At 44.2% G+C, this 17,225-nt stretch overlaps 1 protein-coding gene across 10 annotated transcripts in view; it reads right to left on the bottom strand.

Moving 5' to 3' along the window:
* Nucleotides 1-206: 206 nt before the first annotated feature.
* plch2 (phospholipase C eta 2) overlaps nt 207-17,225 on the bottom strand; it is a 157,696-nt gene continuing 140,677 nt past the window's right edge. For 6 of the 10 annotated variants that reach the window (XM_062965884.1, XM_062965883.1, XM_062965885.1 and 3 more), the window contains 2 exons: nt 9,010-10,063; nt 207-5,187 (listed from right to left, as the gene is read on the bottom strand). In XM_062965884.1, coding sequence (XP_062821954.1) covers nt 3,542-5,187; nt 9,010-10,063 — 2,700 coding nt within the window. In that variant the 3' untranslated portion in view covers nt 207-3,541. Of the gene's footprint in view, nt 5,188-6,053; nt 10,064-17,225 lie in introns of all 10 variants that reach the window. The other 4 variants (XM_016998486.2, XM_016998487.2, XM_008123209.3 and 1 more) reach the window with 4 other exon arrangements.

Genomic DNA, 17,225 nt, shown 5'->3' with positions numbered 1-17,225 from the left:
CTCTTAAGCTCTAAATTCTTTACAGCCACATCATGGCACTTCACACTCTGCTTGCTGTGAGCTGAATGCTCAACTATAAGTATTCTGTTTTGGGGCATTTTTGGATGCTCTGCTGTTTAGTGCAGTTGGTGCCTTCGAAGGAAGATAGGTGATGAGTGTAACGAGTACAAACAAACCCATTCTTTAACAGTAATCCAATCGGAGACTAATAGGTTAAATAATCTTTATTCGGAATAGTATCAGTTGGTTTTACAAATAGATTTTGCATTATTTTCAATATAGAGAGAAGAAATGTTTACAAACAAACAAAGAACGGAAAATATCCCTCACCCAACCCCATCTCTCCCTCCCTACCTTTTTGCCGCATATATATAATACAAGGGTCAAAATTTAGTACCGGATATTTTCTCTTTTTTTCCTAAATCATCTCGATATACTCTCCTGCATTTTTGTTTCTTGGTGAAAGGTACATTCATAGCAATTAATGGTAATGCAGAGTATTAAGACAAACAATTTGTGAAAGGATTGTTCTGTGTGTGTGTCTTACTGAATCCATTCGGTACCACAAATCTTTCGCCAATAACTGTAGGAAAATACCAATATCTTCAGTGATTATGACGTTAACAACGTTAACAATGGAAATAAGAAATACTGTTCTGAGAACTGATTGCAACGAGAAAGTCAAAGACACTCGAAGCTTGACTTTGCTCTCGAACATTTTAGTTTTGGGACAGTCCCAAAATCCTCACTCATTTCCGCTTCATTTCTGGGAAGACGTGATTTTGGGGGCAACGCTAATACAAACCGACTCGACCTTCTCCTCGCAGACTAAAGTGCTGATCCAAAGTCAGTTTTTCCAACAGCTCTGGATTTTTTTTTTCCAAATGTTCGGACAAATTTCTCAACTTTAAAAAAAAAAAAAGCATAACACGTTTGGAGTGGAAAGACATTTAGGAAAAAAAACGTACTTCTAGAGACAATAAATTAAGTGATCGTTTTACAATCAGATTTAGGTGAAACGGACACAGACTGGAAATGGACCACTTGGCCATCGATACTTCAAGTCACATATGCAGTGCTTTGCGTCTCTCCTGACATTCGTCTTCCTCGTTTAACTACTTGCGCCACAGAAATTAAAACTTCCTAATTTCCTTCTAAAAGGAAATTTAATCCTACCTTAGTGTGGGATAACAGGACAGTGTCGTCTGCGTACGGCAATAGTATGTCGATAGATGAAATTTTAGGAGGGTGTCCATTTGGGAGTGATTTGTGTCACTCTTAAGTTTCTACATGTTGCCCAAACATCACCCATATTTTCCGACATGATCACCTCTAAATCTGTAACACCAGTCCCTACATTCTGGATATAGTTTTGCTTTTGTGTGCCTTCAAGTTGTTCCCAAAGTTGGTCCTAAAGTGAATCCATTATGGGGCCTTTGTTGTAAGGATTTGTTCAACAAGTTGAGAGAGAATAACAGCAGTGTAGTGTCTAGGACAGTGGTTCTCAACCTTTCTAATGCAGTTCCTCATGTTGTGGTGACCCCCAACCATAACATTATTTTCGTTGCTACTTCATAGGTGTAATTTTGCTACTGTTATGAATTGTAATGTAAATATCCAATATGCATTACTTCTCTTTCTCCCTGGGATTTGATCATGGAGGGGCCACTCTACCCCTCTCTAAGCCCTGCCATACTCCAGCCTGATAGTCTTAGGCGACCCCTGTCAAAGGGTTGATCGACCTCCAAAGGGGCTGCGACCCACAGGTTGAGAACCACTGCTTTAACAAGAAAGTATGAGAATGTGTTATGTTATACGTGTTGCTACTCCTATCTTGGAGTTCTGCAAAAACCTGGAAAAAGTCAACAGTGTCTCGGTTCTAAAGACCATCGGAAATATGTGTTTTCTGAGGGTCTTAGGAGACCCCTGTGACAGGGTTGTTCGACCTCCAAAGGGGTCACGACCCATAGGTTGAGAACCACTGCTTTAACAAGAAAGTATGAGAATGTGTTATGTTATACGTGTTGCTACCTCTATCTCAGAGTTCTGCAAAAACCTGGAAAAAGTAAGCTGTGTCTCGGTAGTTAAGACCATCGAAAATACGTGTTTTTTGATGGTCTTAGGAGACCCCTGTGACAAGGTTGTTTGACTCCCAAAGGGGTCGCGACCCACAGGTTGAGAACTGCTGCTTTAACAAGAAAGTACGATAATGTGTTATGTTATACGTGTTGCTACTTCTATCTCGGAGTTCTGCAAAAACCTGGAAAAAGTTAGCAGTGTCTTGGTTCCTAAGACCATCAGAAATATGTGTTTTCTGATGGTCTTAGGCGACCCCCATAAAAGAGGTTGAGACCCACAGGTTGAGAACCACTGCTTTAACAAGAAAGTACGAGAATGTGTTATGTTATATGTGTTGCTACTTCTATCTTGGAGTTCTGCAAAAACCTGGAAAAAGTTAGCGGTGTCTCGGTTCCTAAGACTATCGGAAATATGTGTTTTCTGATGGTCTTAGGCGACCTCTGTGACAGGGTCGTTCGACCCCCAAAGGGGTCACGACCCATAGGTTAAAGCAACAAGAAAGTACGAGAATATTATACGTGTTGCTATCTCTATCTTGGCGTTCTGCAAGAACTTTAGCTTTGGGTAATGAAATATTAAATTGTAAAAACTGTCGTCATTGTATGAATTTCATACCATTCTTGAGTGTCCAAACACGAAGGTATGAATTTGAGACAGGAAAGGCTTCAGGCGGTGGTAGGTAAGACGGTAGGAAGGACGAGCATTACAATACTGACATTCATACTGAATCAACCCGTAGCAGACTTGGAGCTCTCAATTTCAAAATATATTAAGGGCGGAAATGGAGATTGAGTGGACGAGAGCAGCCCCAAGTTCCTCTTCTTAGCGCTTTGTTTACTTCCAGTATGAGAAATGGAACTAATATTGAAATCAATATTGACCACTGCGCGTTGGTGAAATAGTAGGCGGGGAGAAAAATCTCTCAGGGAAGCATACTTTTTTTTTTTTTTGCACAGGAAGCTATTAATCTCATCAAACAGGCCCTAGTTCATGTTCGCCTTCCAAATGCTGCTTTGGATCAGGGATCATGACAGGCCTTCTGGGACCGAAGTCAGGATCGAGCAGTGTCGGTGAGAAAGTTAAGGCAGCATCTGCTGACCATTTGGCCTGTCGGAAACCCTCTTGCGCTAAGACAACGAGTCCTCAGAGAAGGACACAGAACGGTCGTGCAGATCCTTGGACATGCTTTCTAGCAATGTGGTGGGGAAAGGATTTTTCTCATTATGGGGAAAAAAAGTCTGGTTGCCCACTCCTGATACGGCATGCTACACATTGCATTATTATTATTATTATTATTATTATTATTATTACACGCATAAGTTGTCCATAGGAGACTGGGAGAGGAGATGTCACCGCGATATTTCGCACTCTCTCGAACGGACGGGTCGGGGTTGGTTTGTTTTTTCGTTGGTTTCGCTCCAACGGGAATGTAAACATCGAACTTGTGCAGCCCTTCCCAGCGTTAAAGTTTGAATAAAAAGACGACCTCGGCGTCACGGTTCAAGAGAGTTTGGTCCTTGCACTGGGGTGTAAACAGAGTAGGGGAAGCGGCGGCGTCCGTGCAGGCCCCGCCGGCGAAGCAGCAGGCTCCTTCGGGATTCCCTCTCTCCTCAATGGGACTCGCCTTGCCCATAGTCAAGTTTTGAAGCCGCTGCCTCTCCTGGGCCTGCTTGGCACGGTTGGCGATGTATCTCACCCGGCTCTGGCTCCTGGACGAGGCCCTTCGGAGGAGGCCCGTTTCTTGCTCTTCGTCCTCTTCCGACTCAACGAGTCCGAGGCTGGTAGCGGAGGTTATATCATTCTCCTGCTGAAAGATGGTCAGCTTCTTCAAGCGCTCCGTGAGCTCGTCATGAGGCTGAGCCGGGAACGTGGCGGCGGCGCAGTGGCGCTTCTCCCGCATGGACTGGGTGACGAAGCTCCGACTGATGCTGCGATACTTGCCCTCGAAGGTGCACGTGATGTCTTCCGAGGTTAGATCCCCGAGGCTTTTGGATTTGGCCGGGTTCATGTCGGCGTTCCCTTGACCTTGAGACCTTAGACAAGACTGCTTGAGGCTTTCGATATATAACCAGCTCCAGGTGTGTCTCTTGGGTACGGATCCTCTGCTTAGCGGTCGAGGACACAAGGTATCCTGGGTAGGTTGATCGCCCCTCAAGTTGGGATTGGATTTGCTCTTGGTCACCATGGGGATATCGCGTCCAGGCGCAGCACTCGCAGACCAGGGCCGCATACTCCGCCTTGCAGGGAGGGCTTCGAAATGCTCGTGCCGAACAACCAGGTCTGGGAGGCTTTTCCGAGCAAGGCTGGGCAAGGAGAGGTCTATGACCGTGTCATTGGAGGACATGCTGGAAGAGGAAGACATACTGTCCCTGTGGGTGCCGGAGTCCAGCTTGCTCCAGATATGATCGTTGGCTGTGGCATCAGAGTAGACTTCCGCCGCTGGGGAGAAGCCATCAGGTCGCCTCATCAAGACCGAGCAGTCGCAAAGTCTGCAGCCTTCGCTTTTTGACCTCTTCACTACGACATGGGATGTGGGGGGTTGAACTTGAGTTGCTTCTGGAGCTCCTTGAGGTGCAATTTGTATGGAGATATTTGCCACGTTGCTTTGGTATGGTGATACTGGTGTGGTTGGACTCTCCTCACTCCTCTCATCGTTCACCAGTGGTTGGACTGTTCCGCTTCCTTGATTCTGGCAGTTTCCGGCAGAATGGAGCCAACGGTTGGCCAATGCTACATTGCCCTGAGTTTGTGAAGTAGGTGGATCTCCGTTTTCATGTATCCTTCTGCAGCTACCTTCTTCTTTGCCGCTGCTCCTACTATAGTCCCATTCCAGGACATTCGCAATGGCCGGGCTGGGAGCATGGGATATTTCCTTCTCGGCACCAGTCACTCCTCGCTGCTGAAGGTCTGATGGGTCATCTCCTTCTGAACTGGTCTCATGGGAATTATCAGGCACGTCCCCTTCTTTGGAATCAGTGGGGAGGGTGGTGGAAAGAAGAAAGCACGAACCAACAAGCTGGTTCTTGTTGGCAACAAAAGGTTCTTCACAGATGGTCTCCAGGCTGCGTAATGAAGGGATGGACTTCTGCACTGGGAGCTGGTGGACATCTGCCAGGAAGACAAAAAAGAAACCCAAGGGTCATCAACTACTGACAATTATTTCACGACTATAGCTTCTACTTTGCCTAGATATGTTGGATCCTGCAAATGCCGGCCAGGTCAATACAATATGACCCACAGGCAGGGGCGGTTCAACCGCGAGGCAAACTAGGCAGTTGCCGTTGCTGCGCCTGCCTGCCTTCTGCAGTCTAACAACTGAGGTACCTGTGTGCCATTACATGAATGCTTGTGAATGTCAGTTGTGCAAAGAGATGACTTCCAACAAGGCCATGCTTTTCTTGACTAGTGGTTTTCAAAAGGTGGTTTCCACAGATTCCCATTTGCCAAAAGGATATGTGCCCAGAGACACACTTCTGCAGTATAACAACTGAGGTACCTGTGTGCCATTACATGAATGCTTGTGAATATCACTTGTTCAAAGATTTTGAGTTCTAACAAGGTCATGATTTCTTGACTAGTGGTTTTCAAAAGGTGTTCATGGAGATTCACATTTGCCTTGTCAACACCTTGTTTTTCTGCCTACCAAAATCTTGCCTAAATCAAAGTCACACCTCAGTCTCACACATACACATAATATAAACATGCGGCAGAAAAGAAGAATATAGATAAAAAAGAAGAATAAAAATAAGTTTAAGGTGTTAAATTCTCGGGAAAGGGAAAGGTCTACACATTTCTTATGTACCATCATGCAGGATAGGAAATGCTGAGAGCAAAACCCAAGGCATGCATTAGACATATTTGATAATCATGCAAAGACGCTAAAAGGGAAAATATAGGTAACTAAAGCTTCCCTAAAAGAAATGGAAGGGGAAACAGGCAATAAAGTAGTTAAACCAACAGCGCTTAAGAGTTACCTGTAATTTGCTCATCCTTTCAGTTCTTAACTACAGAGACAAGAGAGTGCATGTGGAATAGGACAGAACAGAAGGGGAAAAACAGTTAATCCCAGGAAGGCGAGAACAGATAAGGAATCTATTAGTCGGGCAAAGCATAGGAAATAAGATCATTTAAACAGAATGTTTGGCTGTACGATCCTAATAGTTCTTTTTTGGACCAACCAGGGAGGCCTTGGACGGCATGAAATCAAGGCAGAAAGATATATTTGTGGGAGGGGCTTCCCAGGCTCCACTTCCTTTTATAGGCATTTAAGGTGTTTTTACTCTAGAAGAGAGGCGCTCGGCTGCAGGCAGGCATAATTTAAGGAGGCTTCTTATCTGTTTATCTAAATGAGAGGCGCTCGGCTGCAGGCAGGCTTAACTTTAAGGAGGCTTCTTATCTGTTTATCTAAATGAGAGGCGCTCGGCTGCAGGCAGGCATAACTTTAAGGAGGCTTCTTATCTGTTTATCTAAATGAGAGGTGCTCGGCTGTAGGCAGGCATAACTTTAAGGAGGCTTCTTATCTGTTTATCTAAATGAGAGGCGCTCGGCTGCAGGCAGGCTTTAAGGAGGCTTCTTATCTGTTTATCTAAATGAGAGGCGCTCGGCTGCAGGCGGGCATAACTTTAAGGAGGCTTCTTATCTGTTTATCTAAATGAGAGGCGCTCGGCTGCAGGCAGGCATAACTTTAAGGAGGCTTCTTATCTGTTTATCTAAATGAGAGGTGCTCGGCTGTAGGCAGGCACATACTTTCTGGGCCTGTACGCCACACACACTCTCTCCAAAGCAAGGAAGCAAGTTCTGTTTCTTACACTAGAGGAGGCGCTCGGCAGCAGGCAGGCATGACTTTAAGAAGGCTTCTTATCTGTTTCTCTAGAGGAGAGATGCTCGGTGTAGGCAGGCACATACTTTCTGGGTCTGTATGCCACACACACTCTCTCCAAAGCAAGGAAGCAAGTTCTGTTTCTTACTCTAGAGGAGGTGCTCAGCTGCAGACAGGCATGCACTTTAAGGAGGCTTCTTATCTGTTTCTCTAGAGGAGAGGTGCTCGGCTGCAGGCAGGCACATACTTTCTGGGCCTGTATGCCACACATACACTCTCCAAAGCAAGGAAGCAAGTTCTGTTTCTTACTCTAGAGGAGGCGCTCAGCTGCAAGCAAGTGTGCACTTTAAGGAGGCTTCTTACCTCTTTCTCTACTCTACAGGAGAGGTGCTCGGCTGCAGGCAGGCACATACACTTTTTGGGCCTGCACGCCACACACACACTCTCCAAGGCAAGGAGGCAAGTTCTGTTTCTTACTCTAGAGGAGGCGCTCGGCTGCAGGCAGGCATGTGCTTTAAGGATACTTCTTACCCAAAACCCTAGGAAGAAAGGAAAGCCCTACAAATAATAATAGCAAGTGTCCTCCAAATTTTCATCTTAGCTCATCTAACCTTTACGTTTGTGTATTGTCTGTTCTTGTTAATTGTAGAAAAATGGAAAAGATGGGGAAAGCCTTTACCTCTGTTTGTGTATTGTCTGTCCTTGTTAATTGTAGAAAAATGGAAAAGATGGGGAAAGCCTTTACCTCTGTTTGTGTATTGTCTGTCCTTGTTAATTGTAGAAAAATGGAAAAGATGGGGAAAGCCTTTACCTCTGTTTGTGTATTGTCTGTCCTTGTTAATTGTAGAAAAATGGAAAAGATGGGGAAAGCCTTTACCTCTGTTTGTGTATTGTCTGTCCTTGCTAATTGTAGAACAGCATAGAATGTTTGCCGTATATGTGTTTACAGAATCCTCTTAGGGAGATAGAGCAGACTATAAATAAAGTATATTATTGCTATTATTATTTTTTTATTGTCCTGAAAATTAGGGAAATTTTCCCCTTGTTCCTCTTTGCGACTCCCTCAATCTGAATGTTGTGAAGTGTCCTAATGTTATATTAATTTCACGATCACAGCTGGGATGAGTTGGAAGAACATCTGATTCTTCAAATCCAATCTTCACTTTATCTGTTTCTGAATTTGCAACTCATAATGTGCACTTTGCTTATCCACTATTGCAACCTCATTGTTTTTAATTCGGTGTTTTAATACTGTGTTTCTGTTTTTTCAGTTATTGTGTATATAATATTGGTTTTTGTTATTGTATCTTGATGTTACGTATTTTGTTATTGTTTTGTATCTGATTTTGCTGTAAGCCGCCCCGAGTCCCCTTCGGGGGAGATGGAGGCGGGATATAAATAAACTTATTATTATTATGACACAGCAAACAAGATAGATATGCTTGATTTCATATCACAAAATCACAAGTCGAACACTTCTCAAGTGTCTAGGACTGTGTGATGTATTTTCGGATGATGCGTGCAGATCCTAATAATAATAATAATAATAATAATAATAATAATAATAATAATAATAATAATAATAATTTTATTCTTATATCCCGCCCCATCTCCCCGGAGGGACTCGGGGCGGCTTACATGGGGTGGCCTTTTGCAGTTGGCAGATCGCAAATCGTTATTATTATTGTTCAGATGCATATGCCCAATAATGATGCAACATGTGGCAGTAAATAATCCCTTCTCACAATGTTTGCAAGATACTCTGGTTGGCATCAAAAGAAATCTTAGAATCATACTTACGCATTATATGATCGAAACACACATTCACATTGCAGAGAGACCTACAAAGGGCAGACATCTACAGGATTCGCTACTGGAAATGGTTTGGCAGACAGGAGGGACAGATACTCATCTATGGCTGGACATGTCTAGACTGGACCCCAGACAAGAAGACAGATGGATTTTTGCGAACGTTTCCCCCAAGTCGACAACATGGAAAGCTAAAAATGACTTTACGAACTAAAGAAAACGATGCAGGTTCTTCTAAGGGGAAACTAAAACGGCAGCATGATCTATAGCAGGCAGCGGGGGTGAAGAAGATTTGGCCTTACCAGTAAAGAATATAGGGGATTTACTCCGAATTTCCTCCAGTTTTTCAGCAAACAAGGCATTCATTTCCCTCTGAAGGGTGCCCGCTTGTTTTCTGGAGCTCTCGGACAAGTGTTTGGGGAAGTCGGGACTTCCGAGGCTCTCCAAGCTGCTGGAGTCGGAGGATACGGAGCCATTGCTGGCCGTCACCAGGTTGACCGTGCTTCCGTATTTGCCGCCAGGCTGGCCCTGCCACCTCTGCCGGGACTGACTTTTCGCCCCGTGGCATTTAGAGGTCCCGGACGGCTGACAGGTCTTGGGCAGGAGGCCCGCCGCCCCGTAGCCGCCGCTGCAGAAGGGCAGATCGGGCTGCGGTTGGGGCTGCTGCTCTTGGACCCCCCAATTTTGGAGCTCTAACCCCTCCTCGTCTCCCGCAAGGCTGCTATACTGGTTGCCGGGAGGGCCGTCCTGAGCGGCGGGTCTAGTGGCGGCATGGCTGCTCCACTTGCACTCTAGGTCAGGGCTCTCGTTCGAGCCGATCATGCATTTCATGCAGTTGGTGGCCATGCCGATGCGGCCCGATCCGTTGATGGCACAGCGGGCGAAGACGCCCGGCTTCTCGGCAGGGGGCTCCTGGAGGCGGACCCGGTTGGACCTCCGGATGGGCTCGCTGAAGGCGGCGTCCCTGTGGACGTGGGCGAGGCTGCTTTTACCTTTGCCAAAACTCTGGGCCTTACCTTTCAACCCCTTGCCGTGGGCCTCCCTGAAGGCCCTGTCTCTAAGAGACAGCGCCGGGGACCCGCGTTCCGGCTCTTGGTCGAAACGAGGGTGGGACGAGTCCTCGAGTCCGTGGTCTTCGCCCGTCCCGTCGGAGCCGTTGTCTTTGGTGTCGATCGCGATCTCGGGGAAGCCCTTCTTGGCCTTCTTCTGGGTCTTGGTGGGCGCGCTGGCCGTCCGCCGTAAAATGTGGCTGCTAAAGGAGTCTTTGCGGTTGAGCTGGCCAGCAGCATGACTGTCGAGAGAGGCCTGCTTTGGATTTCTGAGAAAGAGACCTTTTAAGCCCAGCGCTTGCTTGGCCTGGAAAAGAGAAGAAAAGTGCCCGTAACAAAAGGTGCGCATCGATCCCTTTGTACAAACACTTGCGATGTGCATGGTGTCATAACAATCTGTGGGTAGCATCACCTATCCAGGTTTGAACAGAAGAAAGATACAAATTGCGGTTTTGATCCAAAGTTTGGTTTCCCCGCCCACTCTCCCCAATATCATTCGATGACAATGGTATGTGTTCTCAGAAACTAGGGCATGTTTATTGGGAATTTTAAGCTTGGAACTTAATTCCTGGTGACTCAGGTCAACAAGGGGAAGAGAAGAGGGTCCATTGATCATTTTCCAAATATCTTGCAATAAATGCAAGGTGGTTAATAAATCACTGCCGACCAGAAGGTTGGCAGTTCGAAGACCGAGTCGGATAGCCTAGCTCACTGTTCACCTAAGCAGTTCGGAAATTAGGGCATATTTATTGGGAATTTTAAGCCTGGGACTTAATTCCTCGTGACTCAGGTCAACAAGGGGAAGAGAAGAGGGTCCATTGATCAGTTGGACCCAATAAATGCAAGGTGGTTAATAAATCACTGCCGACCTGAAAGTTAGCAGTTCAAAGCCCGAGTCAGATTGAGCACCCGACCGTTAGCCTAGCTCATTGTTCACCTAAGCAGTACGAAAACAGCTGAGCTGAGAGTAGAGAATTTAAGCTCCACTCAAGCTGGGAGGCAAAAAGGGAGTCCTTAAGGATATTGAGCGGGAGGATGCCTAAGAACGACAAATAAGATGGGGAAAGCCTTTACCTCTGCTTGTGTATTGTCTGTCCTTATTCTTATACTTTATATAAGAATAAAGTTTTATTGTTAATTGTATAATGGCATTGAATGCTTGCCGTATGTGTGTTCTGTAACCTGGCCTGAGTCCCCTCGGGGAGGATAGTGAAGAATATAAATAAAGTATATTATTATTATTATTATTATTATTATTATTATTATTATTATTATTATTAAGATTAGACATCTTTGATGGGGCACCCTAACCATCCTATCTCCATGATCGCATCTCCCGCTAAGAACCGGAGTCGGGCACAGCCTCCGAGATGCCAGAAATAAGTTGGGGAAAGCCTTTACCTCTGTTTGTGTATTGTCTGTTGTAACGAAGTGTGATTTTTATTTACAGATGCCAGGTTTAACTGTGTTTTTAAAAGGGTTAATATTTCAGTTACTCAGCACCATGAGTTGGTTGCCATGGAGAAGGGGGCGGAGCCAACTGGGTTAGCTGAAGAGAGAGTAGAATTTGGAGGGAAACTCAGTCAGTCAGTCAGTGTCTGTGGTCAGCAAACCACAGGGAAGTCTGATTCTCAGTTGGAGGATCAGGGTGGCTCAAGTGAGGAAATTTGAGTCAATTCTAAAATAAGTTTGGTGACTTATTTTAGGTAATCTGGGCCCTGTTGAAGCTCAGGGAAGGCTGATCCCAAGTTAGGGGATCAGGGATAAAATAAGTTTGGTGACTCACTTTAACCTAGTCTGTCTCCTGACTAGGAACAGATATTCTGTGATTGAAGTGGAATTTTAGGAAGTTAGAAACACCTCATTCTATTATTGCAATTGTTAAGGAAAGTGCCTCTAAGTGAGAATTGTATCCATTAAGCTTGTGCCTGAATAAATGTGTGATTGTTCTTTTCCTTCAAACATCTCAGTCTGTCATACATACACACATCAAGAATAAACAAGAAGAAAGAAGAAAATTTAAAAGTAGCCAGTGGCTACGTATTCCAAAAGTGGTGGCAACCGTTGATGATCCCCTTTGTAATTTGGTGGCAGCATTATAAAACCTCTATAAATTGGTGGCAGCTGTTAAATAAAAACATCTTTAATAACTGGTGGCAGCGGATATAGTTATATATATAATATAATTTAATTAAAAATAACCTCCATCTCCCCTGCCTGAGTTCTTTACATCTATCCTTGCTAATTGTATTTTGAATGCTTGCTGTATGTGTGTTCTGTAATCCACCCTGAGACCACTCGGGGAGATAGAGCGGAATATTATTATAATTATTATTATTATTATTATTATTAAGATTAGACAGCTTTTGATGGGGCACCCAAAGTATCCTATCTCCGTGATTGCATCTCCCTCTATAAACCGGAGATGGGGAAAGCCTTTACCTCTGTTTGTGTATTGTCTGTCCTTGTTAATTGTATAACGGCATTGGATGCTTGCCGTATGTGTGTTCTGTATATGAGAATGGATAATTGCCCAGCCAAAGAACCAATTTCCCGATTACGGAGCCAAATGGACGAGTGCATATCATAAATATCAAAACGGCAATCAGATGCTGTGCTCAAGTGTGAAACAACAAAAAAAATACTCGCAAAATTCTGCGTACAATCCGGACATCTCAATACACAAATACACATAGAAAGAAAGAAAAGATTTCAAGGGATGGAATGGCACGACGGGCAGTGACGACTCCCCCGGTTCAGTCCTTCTAGATCAGCTGATGCAACCCAGTGAGATTCGCTGGTGACGCTTGAATCGGAGCAAGCGATTCAAGATCCCAAATCCAGTGCAAATTTGGTCGGGAGAAAAGGAAGCCATTTAAGAAGAAGATCCAGCATCGTCTCTCTCCCGGACGTTTGCAAAAAAAGACAAACCAACACACCAAAACAAACCCACAACCAGTAGCAATTTTCCAAATGGCAAGCAAAAAAAACTGGAAATATGATCACTGGCTACATCGGAAAGAGCACTCAAAGCAGAGCGGATATTTGGTTGCTGTGAGTTTTCCGGACTGTACGGCCATATTCCAGAAGGATTCTCTTCTGACATTTCACCCACATCTTTGGCAGCATCCTCAGAGGCCATACAGCCTAGAAAACTCACAGCAACCCAGTGATTCTAGCCCTGGGTGGAAGGGCAATGACTTCAAGCAGAAGAGGGAACTAACTGTACTGATTGTACTGAGCATGTTCAGACACAGGACTCCGTTTTGTATTCAGTCTGAATCACACCTCAGTAGAGGTGGATGCATGTTGTTGTTTGGACTTCAGTACATAAGTACGACTTACGGACTTCAGTGAGTACAACTATATCTAAAGACTATGGACTAAGAATATTAGTATATTCAACACAATATATATATTGTGTATATTCAACACAAAGAAATCTACATCCTATCTATAACTGAACTTTAATAAGAAATGTGTCTGTTTGGTGAATTAATATTCAAGATGTATGTGAGTAAACGAGATATGTTATGTTTTCAAAGAAGACTTTGTTTTTTAATCTCCGAGTGCATATTTTGAACTGAGAGTTTTCAAGGGAGTGTATATTTTCTGGGCAGTTACAATTACAACTGCAACTACAATTTCAACTTCAAAGAAACAACCATCTCCTACTAACCAAATATATATTTTTGTAGTGGCATGTCTTTATCCTTGGCAGTTCAGAAACATGGTTCTTCAGATTAACAACTGAGTTACCTGTGTGCCATTACACGAATGCTTATTAATATCGCTTATTCAAAGGGTTGACTTCGAACAAGATTATGCTTTTCTTGACTAGTGGTTTTCAAAAGGTGGTCTCCACAGATTCTCATTTGCCAAAAGGATATGTACCCAGAGGCACACTTCTGCAGTCTAACAACTGAGGTACCTGTGTGCCATTACATGAATGCTTGTGAATATCACTTGTTCAAAGGGTTGACTTCTAACAAGGTCATGCCTTTTCTTGACTAGTGGTTTTCAAAAGGAGGTCTCCACAGATTCTCATTTGCCAAAAGGATACGTGTCCAGAGACACACTTCTGCAATCTAACAACTGAGGTACCTGTGTGCCATTACACGAATGTTTATGAATATCACTTCTATCAAGATCATGCTTTTCTTGACTAGTGGTTTTCAAAAGGTGGTCTCCACATGTTCAGGGAGATTCACATTGGCCAAAAGGATATATGTGCCCAGAGACACACTTCTGCAATCTAACAACCGAGGTACCTGTGTGCCATTACATGAATGTTTATGAATATCACTTCTAGTGGTTTTCAAAAGGTGGTCTCCACATGTCTATGGAGATTCACATTGGCCAAAAGGATATGTGCCCAGAGACACACTTCTGCAATCTAACAACCGAGGTACCTGTGTGCCATTACACGAATGTTTATGAATATCATTTCTAACAAGATGATGCTTTTCTTGACTAGTGGTTTTCAAAAAGTGGTCTCCACATGTCTATGGAGATTCACATTGGCCAAAAGGATATGTGCCCAGACATACACTTCTGCAATCTAACAACTGAGGTACCTGTGTGCCATTGCATAAATGCTTCTGAATACATCATTTTTTCCCCTTTTCAATCGGGTTATGATTGCCATTTATTTCCAAAGGCATATCTGCCCAGAGACTGGGTGCAATTATTTCCAATAGGAGAGGGAGAGATTGATCCTGGATCAGCTTCGTAAATGCAGAGCACTCTGGCTGTTCAATGGCCTGGCAAACGTTCCAGGAGATGTTGCAATCCATGTTATGAGTGGAATATATATATATATTTTTCAGGGGGGACCAAAGAAAAGCAAAGAAGACAAGGGGAGGGGAGGGGAAGACACCAAATGTTTCATGACGTTGTCGGTTAGAGAAGCATGCACGGGTGTCGCTGGGAGCGCACTACACCTTCCTGTGTCGGGAGGAGGGAGGGGGTACCTTCGAGGCGTCTAAATTTGCTCTGCTTCTAAAAGGAGACTTTTTTTGACACAGAGAAGTCCACTGAAATCACAAACAGACAGAAGTGAAAGGCAGAAAGTGAGACGACGAACAACAAGCCGGGGAGAACCTGCAAGAGAGATAGATATACATATAGGCAACACTTGGGGGGCAAAGGGGAGAAAGTACACGAGAGAAATCGGACACAAAAAGACATGGATAAACTACAGAAGAGAGAGAGAGAGAGAGAGAGAGAGAAGAAGAAGAAGAAGAATGGGAGAACGCCAACATGAGGTCCACAAACAGCTCTAGCTCCCACTACTCAGGAGATACCAATGACCAAGGACATTGCAGGTTATGGCGAGCGACATGAACATGTCCAAGAGCTCTGAAAATGTCATCCACAAACACCACACTGCTCACCATCCACGTGAAGGCTTTCATTCGGGGACAATATCATCCTAGATGTTCTGTTTTTCCTCCAGAATGGACATCCTAGGGTTCCTTAATTTGCATAGCCCCGCCCACTGCCTCTCCCTTAATGCTTTCCTACCCTTTCCTCCACAAACACCATTCTGCCCACCACCCAAGTGAAGGCTTTCATTCGGGGACAATATCATCCTAGATGTTCTGTTTTTCCTCCAGAATGGACATCCCAGGGTTCCTTAATTTGCATAGCCCCGCCCACTGCCTCTCCCTTAACCTTTTCCTCCACAAATACCACCCTGCCCACCACCCAAGTGAAGGCTTTCATTCAGGGACAATATCATCCTAGATGTTCTGTTTTTCCTCCAGAATGGGCATCCCAGGGTTCGTTAACTTGCATGACCCCGCCCACTGCCTCTCCCTTAACCCTTTCCTCCACAAATACCACCCTGCCCACCACCCAAGTGCAGGCTTTCATTCAGGGACAATATCATCCTAGATGTTCTGTTTTTCCTCCAGAATGGACATCCCAGGTTTCCTTAATTTGCATAGTCCCGCCCACTGCCCATCCCTTAACCCTTTCCTACCCTTACCTATGGCACACAGTTCACAGAGGAGTTGATCAGCAACTGAACAAGAGGTTTGGGGGGAATTCACCGTGATTTTCAGGAGCTGTACTTGACCTGCATCCAGACAGCACTGTTCACACCTCTCCCTTAACCATTTCCTACCCTTTCCTATGGCACGCAGTTCACAGAGGAATTGATCAGCAACTGAACAAGAGTTTTGGGGAGAATTCGTCGTGATTTACAATAATTGTACTTGACCTACATCCAGGCAGCACTGTGAACCCAACCAACGATGGATCTGGACCAAACTTACCATGGATGGTGGGACTTGCAGTACCTTCACTGATACTGTGACCCCCACCTTACAATGGACTGGCATTGAGAAGCCTCATGACTAACTGAACATCCAGAGAGCACTGAACCCAGGCCACGTCGGATCTGGACCAAACGTGGCAAACAGGCCTGGTTTGGGGAGGATTGACCTACGAGTCTGGGAATTGTAGTTCACCCACATCATTATGTGCTTTCTAACAAATGAAATCCAAGACTGTCTTTTTTAAAATAAATACTGTTACTAATTCATTACCTCGCACCCCAAAACAACCCATGCCTTTTTCAAATAACCCGAGCTAGTTCTGAATAAATAAGAGTTTTCAGAAAGTGCGGAAACTTTTCGGAGAACCCCCGTATGAGCTGACGCCTTTGGTTCAGAAGTAGAACAGACATTGTCGTTGCAAAAATGGCAGGAAAATATATTGCAAGCCTCCACCAGATTTGGCATTGTTCTTTATTGATGCAGAAAAAGCCTTTGACCATGTCAGATGGGATTATTTGGAAAAAGTGCTAGAAAAAATTGAAGTTGGCCACCAATTCAAAAGGGCAGTAGGAGCTATATACACTAATCAAAGGGCAAGGTTATAAATCAATGGGCAACTATCAGATTACATTGACATACAAAAAGGGACTAGACAAGGTTGCCCGTCCCCACTTTTATTTACAGTAGAGTCTCACTTATCCAACATAAACGGGCTGGCAGAACGTTGGATAAGCAAATACGTTGGATAATAAGGAGAGATTAAGGAGAAGCCTATTAAACATCAAATTAGGTTATGATTTTACAAATTAAGCACCAAAACATCATGTTATACAACAAATTGGACAGAAAAAGTAGTTCAATACGCAGTAAAGCTACATAATAATTACTGTATTTATGAATTTGGCACCAAAATATCATGATATATTGAAAACATTGACTACAGAAATGTGTTGGATAATCCAGAACGTTGGATAAGCGAATGTTGGATAAGTGAGACTCTACTGTATTATGGGTCTGGAAATCTTAAATGTCAGAATAAGAGAAGAGAAGGAAATTACTGGTTTAAAGATCAGTGGCCAAGAACTAAAAATTAAGGTTTACGCAGACGATATAGTCTGTACCCTAACTAACCCACTACAAAGTATTAAAAAAGTACTGGACATTATTCAGAGATATGGTGACATA

This window comes from Anolis carolinensis, unplaced genomic scaffold (assembly GCF_035594765.1).
Source record: "Anolis carolinensis isolate JA03-04 unplaced genomic scaffold, rAnoCar3.1.pri scaffold_15, whole genome shotgun sequence".
Lineage (NCBI taxonomy): Eukaryota > Metazoa > Chordata > Lepidosauria > Squamata > Dactyloidae > Anolis > Anolis carolinensis.
The sequence above is the reverse complement of the archived record's forward strand: the minus strand, read 5'-3'. Positions and strand labels throughout refer to the sequence as shown.